Source organism: Leuresthes tenuis, unplaced genomic scaffold, assembly GCF_036924035.1.
Source record: "Leuresthes tenuis unplaced genomic scaffold, fLeuTen1.0.hap1 SCAF_7, whole genome shotgun sequence".
Lineage (NCBI taxonomy): Eukaryota > Metazoa > Chordata > Actinopteri > Atheriniformes > Atherinopsidae > Leuresthes > Leuresthes tenuis.
The window spans coordinates 9,060,448-9,070,050 of NW_027325361.1; the positions used below are offsets into that span (position 1 = coordinate 9,060,448).

At 43.0% G+C, this 9,603-nt stretch overlaps 1 protein-coding gene across 1 annotated transcript; it reads right to left on the bottom strand.

Annotated features, from left to right (window-relative positions):
- Nucleotides 1–875: 875 nt before the first annotated feature.
- ivns1abpa (influenza virus NS1A binding protein a) lies at nt 876–8,734 on the bottom strand. Its single transcript, XM_072389135.1, has 14 exons — nt 8,537–8,734; nt 8,219–8,352; nt 7,604–7,773; nt 7,427–7,502; nt 7,167–7,340; nt 6,163–6,288; nt 4,531–4,641; nt 3,850–3,991; nt 3,488–3,712; nt 3,163–3,284; nt 2,770–2,896; nt 2,521–2,652; nt 2,232–2,405; nt 876–2,098 (listed from the first exon to the last, which is right to left on the bottom strand). Exons 2-14 carry the CDS (start codon nt 8,327–8,329, stop codon nt 1,836–1,838), a joined length of 1,953 nt encoding a protein of 650 aa, XP_072245236.1. The 5' UTR covers nt 8,330–8,352; nt 8,537–8,734; the 3' UTR covers nt 876–1,835.
- Nucleotides 8,735–9,603: the final 869 nt, after the last annotated feature.

Consider the following 9,603-nt stretch of genomic DNA (forward strand, 5'->3'; position numbering starts at 1 on the left):
GATTAAGACCACTTGTTCTAGATGCAGCTCTTGGGTCATAAATTATTAAGCGTCACAACAGACTCAGTTTTATTGACCGATCGTAAAGATACTGAATCATATCTGTATCATAAAGACTTATTTTGGCTCCTATCTTTCCTTATTTCACATATCTTATAATCAAGTATCTGGCTAATGACAAACTTTGCTCTCTGGTTGTATAAGCATACAGAGGAAGTCCTAATATATAATCCCCTCACTGTAATGGGTAAAATTATAGTACAGTTGGCCGTCATTCTGAATAAAGTGTGATCACAGAATAACCAGGATACACACTCATCTTGTAAGTATTCAAACTCTGCTTCCTGCTACACGTAACCCATTTGCAGACTTATTTTTTGCAACCGTCAGGTGTGTCAGCAGATTATCAGACTAACTTGTGAATGAGCACAGGGTTGGGATTTAACCAGCTCTGGCAAGCAGCCCAGACGAGTCTGAGGTCATGTAGTGTGGCCAACCCAGCTGGACCTTTCGACACTTCCAAAGCCCAGAGTGGCCGTTGTCTCTTCCTGCTGAAGTCTGTTAACCAGCTTAGTATAATCTCCCCTAAAAGACACTTAAGCAGAAGAAAAAGACAGGCTTAATTTGGTTGCCCCTAACTACAGGACCAGAGCCAGGGGCAGATGAGGTGGCAGCGAATGCTAAATTTAGGTTCACTTAATCAGCTACTGGTAATTTATTCAAGATTTACACCATGTGGTTTGGCTTGCAGTAACTTTTAGTTGGAAGAACCCATCAATACAACCCATTGGAACACTATGAGCAAGGCCCTGCCCCCACCAACATTACTGTGTCAAACCTTGACATGTATTTAGAAAGTAGGCCGAAGACAAAAATCAGGTTTAAATGATTTATTAATTACGAAATGTTACAAATGTGATAGTTTCTTGCTCTAACATTCCTTCCTGAAGAATCTGCCAATGCCTGACACTTTAAAACACAAAAGAGAAAAAGGATCTTCAGTAAACTGCATCTCTACATACATCAATTAGTTGAATCACAATAACAAAAATTGCTAGCAGAAGCATGGTTGTGAGTGTCTGCTGTGTGTGTGGGTGTGTGTGTGCATGAAAAAATTTAATCTGGCACTGGTTAGATTCACTGACTTAAGCCGGCTGCTACTACTTTAAACTGGTAAATCAGCAGTGTATAAAAAATATAAAAAAGGCCATCATTTAAGAGTCAAAAAGCAATCCAGCTCGTTTAGAATGACAAAAAAAAAAAAAAAAAAAAAAGCCATGACAAGTGTTATACAACTCGCACTCTCGAGTAAGGCTTCAAACTATTGACCTTTAAATGTGAGCAAAATTACACATCCACAACAGAAATTTTCTTTAAGTTACAGAATTCAATCATCATCACTCCATATGGCCACCTTGTAAGTGGCTAATAGTTGAAAGTTCAGCTGAAAACCCCCAGAGTGACTAACTTTTTTTACTAAGAGAAAAAGAAAAGCACTAAATGTGTAGTAAATGTTGGCATATGACAAGAAATGAGGAAGAAACAAAATATATACAGCACAAAAAAAAAAAAAAATTAAGAAAAATAATGTATGCAATATGCAAAGGCGTCATGTTGCTTTGGGCAACAACCCTCCCACCCCCCTCCCCACCTGTCAAGAATAAGCCAGTCTTCACTGAAGACCCCTCACCTGAACATCCCCACCCACACAAACCCATTCATACACACAGAAGATCACGAAACACGATTACGTCACTAAGCCTGTTAGTTTGGAAAAAGGTGAAGCACTGTGAAACTCCAAAACCCCGTCCCTCCCATCTCCCCATCTCCCCTCTTCAGTCAGAGAGGGGAGATGGGGCTTTGGTGTAGTCGTTCCACTCGTCCCTCTCAGGGTTGTACACCTCCATTGTGTTGAGAAACTCGTTTCCGTCAAAGCCGCCCACGGCGTAGATGTTTTCGCCTAGCACAGCCACGCCTGCGTTGCTGCGTGACGATGTCATGCTCCCCAGCATCCTCCAGTCATTGCGGGCTGGGTCGTACACCTCCACACAGCGGAGAGCATGGGAGCCATCGAAGCCGCCAACAACAAACAGTTTGCCTGGGGAGAATGGGAGACGCCGACATCAGCGACGCACTGCAGCCCGCACAATAACAATTCTGTCTACAAGCAACATGCTAATGAGTCATACCATCCCCAGTGTCTTTTACCAGAGCGATGTTGGCTGGCTTACCTGCATGGACAGCAACAGCTGCTCCTCTGCGAGCCACATTCATGGGGGCTACCAGAGTCCAGGTGTTGTTCTCTGGGTTGTAGCGCTCCACAGTGTTCAGGCAGTTCCACGACTCAGCCCCTCCAATCACGTACATGAAGCCATCCAACTCACACACTGCTGCTTGATGCCTCCCTGAAAACAAAGTTGCTTCATTAACACGCCTTTTTAGTTACTTTCCTCTTATTCAAAGGGGTGACACCTCAGATTTACACATGTACTGCATGTTAGAGAGAGTGTGGACACGTACTGATGTTAAGAGAAGCACAGTTGGACCAGGTTTTGGTCACAGGGTCAAAAGCGTCACAGTTCTTCAGGCCCTTCTGCCCACAGGGGTCCGACCCTCCCACAACATAAAGTTTGTTGTTCAAGGAGCAGACACCTTTAGACAGAGACGACATTAATGAGTTCAACAAACCTATAACTTAGTAAAGAAACTACCTAACTTTGCTATTTAAATTCAAGCATCAGTCAATAAGTCCTTGCACAGTGTACCGACCTGCATTGCAGCGGTTTGTCCTGAGCTCTGGCACTTGGGCCCACTCATCAGAATGTGGATCGTATGTCTCCCCGCAGCTAAGCTCATCAGAATGTCCATTTGAACCTCCAATCACGTACAGCTGACCCTGTAAGAGGTGGAAACAGACAAGCAATAAAAAATATATAAAAATTACAAGTTGAACGGGCACACTGCCTTACACACGCTAAAAAGGCCTACAGAAGTCAAGAGGTTTAAGGAAGCCAACTATTTGGTCAGGGAGCAGATACATGTTTAACTGTTTGCTCTGGACAATTGAGACACGTTTTAACATGTGCAGGCACACTCCAAGCCGATAAGTCCCTTTACTATAGCGTAAATAAATTTGAGATAAGGATGAATGGTAGGCTCTACCATAAGAACTGCCATCTGGAATCGAGCCCTTGGTGTCCGCATGGGTGCGATGAAGGTCCAGCGGTCCTCTTCAGGGTCGTAACACTCCACAGTCCTCAGACACTCTTCTCTGTTGTAGCCTCCTACAGGATCAGAGAGGTGGAACAGGCTCAGATCTTGAAAACACCTTGCATTTGTTATCTTTTATTTAAAGCCTACATTCTAAGCACCAACAATACAGTAAATTTCTCCAAAATAACCACATATAGATCCATTTTTAGCATACCTTTTAGTGATAATTCTGGATGGATGTTTTAACCATTTTTTGACCTTCTTTAATGCTAACCTGCTGCGATGAGTCTTCCATTCAGGGCTGCAGTGCCCAGGCCGGAGCGAGCGTAATGCATGGGTGACAGTGGGTGCTCTTCAAGCTCCTCAGGCTGGGCCTCAAAGCTGAGGCTCTTCATCAGGCATGGCGTGGCAGAGGGGGACGTCTGGGGGCTGCTGCGACCGTGGAGGAAGATCACACACAGCACTCCATCCAGCACAGCCAGGCACAGATAGTTGTTGTCTAGAGGTGGGATTAAAAGATTGTTGCCCTGAAATAATCTACCTGCCATTTTTACCGTGCAATGGCAACCATTCGATTTCCATCCCCAAAGAAGGAATTCTTTGAGAAGTGCAGAAACTAAACAAATGCACACTCACTTGTGGTCTTCTCAGAGGCGATGTATTTCCACTCTCTCCTGGCGGTAGGTTTTGGGGCATTTGCTGCTTGGTTAGAGGGTGAGAGGCTTCCTGAAGAGCTGCCGCTCAGCTGTCTCTGGGTGCTCTCACGTACGGGTTTCTTCTGTAAGAGCACAACGCAGCTACAGGAGCCAAGCTTGCACCACAGACCTATTGGCAGCCAACTCCAGCTAATTATGTCTCAGATCTATACTTTGATCCAGCCAGATTAACTATATCCATCTTGTCTGAGTAAGTGATGAAAACTCACCCAATTTAAAGTCAACACTCTACACTGCAAACTACACCCTCAGACCGTACAAGCACACGTACTGGCACTTAAGTCACAACCCAAAATGGAGGATAAAGGCAGAAACACCCATTACTATCCACACTCAACTGGTTGAGGCAGACTTAATAATCAATGTGGTTTTAATATACACTCAACAGCATAACCGAGGCATGCATCATAGCTCATGACTTGCTAATCCTCTCATGTCAGTACTCACAATGATTAAACTTCAGTAATAAATAAGCCATATATATTTAGGCCAGGCTCAGGTTGTTACATTTCTATGAATGACTGAGCACAAGGTTGTAAAATAAACTTGCAAACTGTGATAGACTTCTTTATAGTGAAGCCAGGCACAAGCTGTTGAGTACCTGCACAAACTGAAGGTGGTCTTCCTCGCCACCAAACACCTCACTGTGCCCCTCAATCACCAGCCCTCCATCCACCAGCTTATGGTCAGGTGAGTAGTAGAGCGTTTGCACCTGCAAGACAAACAGGAACAACACACCCATGTGGCTGTCTCCAAGGCAACACACTGAAAACCCCAGCATAAGGGGGGAAGAGGAGGGAGAAGAAGGGCGGAGGCAGAACTGTGAAGAAGAATAGGGGGAAAGGACGAACACCTGGCTCTTCAGTCGGATGGATGGAATACTTCCTTTAAAAAGACACGTTGCTGCCACTGCACAGAGCGGATCAAGTGTCTGAGCTCAAGCTGCTGAGTGTTGTCACAGGGTCTCCTTAATTTGCATCTATAAAAAGAGGGAACTTGTGAAAATTGAGAGGCTGCATCTGGAAAGTTCTTCAATGAAGAGAAGGAGCCGCAAGTGGCCTTCTTGCCACCTTTGCTGCTTGGAAACTGGTCCTTTAGCTGAAGAGGTTGGCCATTGTGAAGACTGGCAAATCCAGATGACTAACAGTAGTGATGTTATATCTGCAAGCAAATGCTTTAAGATGGTTCCACAACCACTCTCGATGCCCGACAAAATAATACCAAGAGCAAACTTCTTGAAGTAACTGAACTGCCCCATCTTGGGGGCACATTTCAGATTTTTAAAGCAGAGGAGAAAAAGCTGTGTGATTTTAGATTAAAAAAAAAAAAAAAAAAAGGAAAAAGGAAAAAAAAAAGGGTGCTGAAAGTAATTATTCAACTCAATTTGCTCTCCTGAGAAATATTTGTACTGGGGAAATCCCCATCTTCGTGTGCAATGCTCTTCTGTCCAAGGGCTAATTTTCAGGGTTCAATAATGGGTCAGTGGACAGTAAGAGGGGCCTTCAGTTTAATGTATTGATTGTTAAAGGTTTGTGTGTAATTTGTTCTTGTAAATAGAAAGATTCATCTGTTTGTGTGGAGAGGACAGATTGGGGCACAGTGCTGCTTGGCTGAAAAAAGAGAAGCTGCTGAGAGGTAGTAGTTTTCCTCTCCTCCCTCTTTTCTCTGACTCATTTACCCTGGTGGCTCAGTCCTGGCTCCTCAGTCTGGTCTCCTGCTGCAGCTAATAAACCTACAGGAGAGATAAATCAACGGGGAGGAGTGCCTGTTAGTGCTGGAGCAACAAACTTCCACCTGTTCAGATAGTAAAGTGGCAGTGAGAAAACAGAATCAAGGGCCAGACCTTTTGAGTTTGACTTTCAGATGAGACGAGCCCTGTAATATTCAGATGGGGTTGTATGTAAACCAACCACGTACTCAAAAAGAACAATAGAAACAACCCCCCCACAAAAAAAAAACAAAAACAAGCAAACAAGAGCAGACAGCAGCTCCTTTTGGCTCACCTCTAATTTGAAGTATGGATCAGGGATACAGTTTCTTACTGCAAAACCTCAAATCAGAGGAAAACAAAGAGCAATCCTGACATAGCAGCATGACATTGGCATGCTATTTCTACCTCAGCCCCCTTAATGACTTCTTAATGTCAAAAGCAGGAGGGGTCAAAGGAAAGGGGAGGGCAAAGTGAGAATGAAGACCAGTCTGAGTTGAGACTACTGTGTGCTTTGATACTGACCTCCTCCATCAGCCGTTCCAGTTGGTCTCCATTCTCCCAAAGGCTACGCTGCACCCAGTTGAGAACCTTGGAGTAGAGCTTGCCATTGCTGGGCAGAGTCAGACTTTCTTCTAGTATCACTTCCAACTGTACACACATGAAGAGGGTAAAATGGGAGTTAGATGAATGCACAGCAGGACTATAGTGAATGTGTAACAGCAAATGAATGCCATTACCTTTAGTGCTTAGTGGAAAATAATTGCTCTAACTACCTGAGTAATGTTTTACATCTGCCCTCCATGAATAAGTACCACACCCCTCCTTTTTCCACCTCATTTTATATATCATTGGCTCTTTGAACTGATGGCCAAATACCAGTCATTGTTTTTTTTCCACATTGATCCAATTAGAAATCATTAACAGTAAAAGCTCATGGTATTCTCAAGATTGTAGCTCAAATCTGTGGAGTGGACTGGACCAACCTTCAAAGCAATTACTTGGTTTGTCCTAGAGTCAAAAACCCTCAAGATATCAAATTGACAGAGATATAGAAAAAAAAAAAACAATACAGAAACCAATACAGCAAATATTCTAAAACATGTCCCAGTTTCCTTCATTTGCACAAACAAGTTTTTAAGCAAAATGTCCAATATCCAGCCTACACATGGCCTTACTACTGATTAAGTTAAAGTTCCCTGTCCCCACACCCAATAGGCTTAAACCGTCAGGAAAATCTTTTAGAGGCACACCTTCATATTGTAAGCATTTTTAATCATGAATGGTAAAACCACAACCATTATCCTGTATGTTATTCAACCCAAGACTGCCAACAGACAAGTATTAATGCAAGGTGAAGAGGAACCAGAACAGACAATCTCTAGCAAATGATGCCATTTGTATGTGTGCATACATTTAGAATATCAAGCATGGCCATTGGAAAATGGCACAAACCTTCTGTCATTTTTTTAGGATTCTAAATGGATCCTCAAAGGCATAACAACACATGTCCAAATTTCAGCTATTACCTTGAGGCGGGGAAGTTTGAGGAAGTCTTCCTGTTCAGATACTTCAAGTAGATGATCTTGGATGAAAGCGTCCACCTTGGCCAAAAGTCTGGCATCTCCCATAGAGCTGGCAAAGTTTCGAAAGGAGATGGCATTCTGGGAATCCATTTTAGACAGCAGGTAGTCCCCACAAATCTGAGGAGTGAGAAAGTTTTAGATTTAGGAATTTAAAGAGCACCTAGGATTTCTGAGTAAGATGTGAGAGATAAACTCATACATACCTGTTTGACTCGCTCCATCTTGAACCTTTTGGCTGCAGAGTACACATCCTTCACCAGCTCCTTGTCTGCTTTTAGCCTGTGTTATGCAAAAATTAAAAAAAAGGATGGCAACCACGTTATAAAACAGCTGACCAGAGATAAGATCAAAGATGAAAAAGACCAAAAGATGCTACTGACTGGGCTGTATAGGCATAGTTGAGCAAGATCTCCACAGCTTCTGGCTCCAAGTCCTCAAAAGTGACATGTGAGACTCCATGAGTCTCAATATCACTATTAAAGATCTCAAACAGGTAGGGACTGCAACAAGCCAGAACAGCACGGTGAGCCATCAGCTCATGACCACACACCTGGAAAAACAGGTAGAAGAGGAAAGCCAAGATGTGTCAGAGCAAATCAGTGCACCAGGGTAAGTAGGGAAGACATTTAAATCTTGACCTACTAAGGTTCTCAACATACATTTAAAGTTCAGTTCCTGATTGGCTCTAAAAGTCCTTTAGGCCTGTATCTTACAAAGTGTAGTAACAGATTCTTACACTTATATCACAACCAACAACAGAGTAAATTGTGACATTGATGTGAATTTTCTTTTTACCAAGAAGGTTTTACACACACAGCCGACATGCTGTACACCAGTGCTTTGTGATCAAAGTCTGATTCACGTTTACACCAAATGTTTCACATCTTATTCACTTCTTTACACCTTGCAACTTAGCTGTTAAGATTGACAGGACAGCTCAACAGGTTCATAGAAAAAGTGCAATGATCTGCTAGTGAAAGTGGAATAAACCATACCTGCAGCCTAACATCACAGAACTGACCGCTCTTTCTCAGAGCATTCATTTTGGCCACAGTGGAATCCAGGAAACTCTCATCCTCAAAGATCAAATAACCATTTGGAATCATCTTGGTTAGTTTTAATGGTATTCCTGATTGAAGACAAGAAAGAAATGTTAAGTAATAACAAATGCATGTTTGTTGCTCTCTGTAGAGCAAGCTTTTGATTGTGAAGCATTGGTCATCAATGAATAAAACCAGCTATTACAGAAAGAGGATTAGGATTAAGTGCTTGTAATGTGCATTATCAGTCCTGTGCATTAGTCATAGCCTTACCTAATAGAGAGTAATTCAAATCCAGGGAAGCAACACGGCTGAGAGTAGAACAGGAGCAAATTGTAGGAAAAAGGCAAAGGAGACTGAGATCACAGTGGAACCAAGTCTTCTTCACCCAAGGAGAGGGATGGGAAGTTGTGAGAAGAAATGCCAGCTGACTGCAGACGTGAACAGAAGGGAGAGCAGCCCCACGGACAAACTATCAGGCTTAAAGCGACTGTAATCAAGTCCTCGGGATCCCGTTGGCTATAGAGCTGTACTTATTCTTTGTTGGTCATACATTATAACCTGGGGGGTGGGGGGGGTGGAGTGGAGAGGGAAAGAGAGAGAAAAAGACAAGAATTTTATTTTTTTTCCCCTTGACAATTTTTAAGGTGGTGTCCATGGTTGGCACCAGAGCAATGTTAGCACAAGTCAGCGCCATGTATAAATAAAGCAACCTCACACACAAGATGGCAGTTACAATTACCCTCCCTCCTCCTGTGCCACCAAGTGTTTCTTCCACACAGCACAGCTCGCAATGCTTCCATGTTATCACATTGAATACAAAGTTTAAAAAAAATAAACTGCTTCATATAATGCATCTGATTAAGGAAAGATATGTCCCTTCATGCCATAACATAATGCTCCCAAACGCAATTTCAACCAAATATGCTGCCACCATTCCAGCCCAACAAGCTAAACTCATTCCTTTGACACTCCTACCTTACGACACCCTCAATTTAGCTCTTTAAATCTCCACACATGCTGCTATATCCAAAAAGGCCAGACAATGTTGTTTAATCCGTTTCATGTCTTCAGCTCCGTCTACACTCTCTCCGGATGTGGACCTCTTAAATGTAACCTTAAGCGACAAGCCTCCGACAGAAGGCTCCTCCTATTGGAACCATTTCATTCAGGGTCTGACGTAGGGGAAAGCACGAGGGAGAAGCTTATGACAAGGTTTTTCATAAGACGTAAGGTTGGCCATCATTTGTTTTATTCTTCTCCACATCATCCGTTTTCTTCCAATATAGAAGAAATAAATAAATGTCTGATTATGTCCCCAAGCCGAGGGACCAAACCTT

What these genes read in the sequence shown, in the direction of transcription:
- ivns1abpa (XM_072389135.1), bottom strand. Translation starts at nt 8,329, where the DNA reads ATGATTCCAAATGGTTATTTGATCTTTGAGGATGAGAGTTTCCTGGAT. An exon ending in TCAAACTTCCCCGCCTCAAG is followed by an intron (nt 6,289 to 7,166) that starts GTAATAGCTGAA and finishes ATGTGTGTACAG; the next exon opens with TTGGAAGTGATACTAGAAGA. An exon ending in ACCACCTTCAGTTTGTGCAG is followed by an intron (nt 3,992 to 4,530) that starts GTACTCAACAGC and finishes GTGCTCTTACAG; the next exon opens with AAGAAACCCGTACGTGAGAG.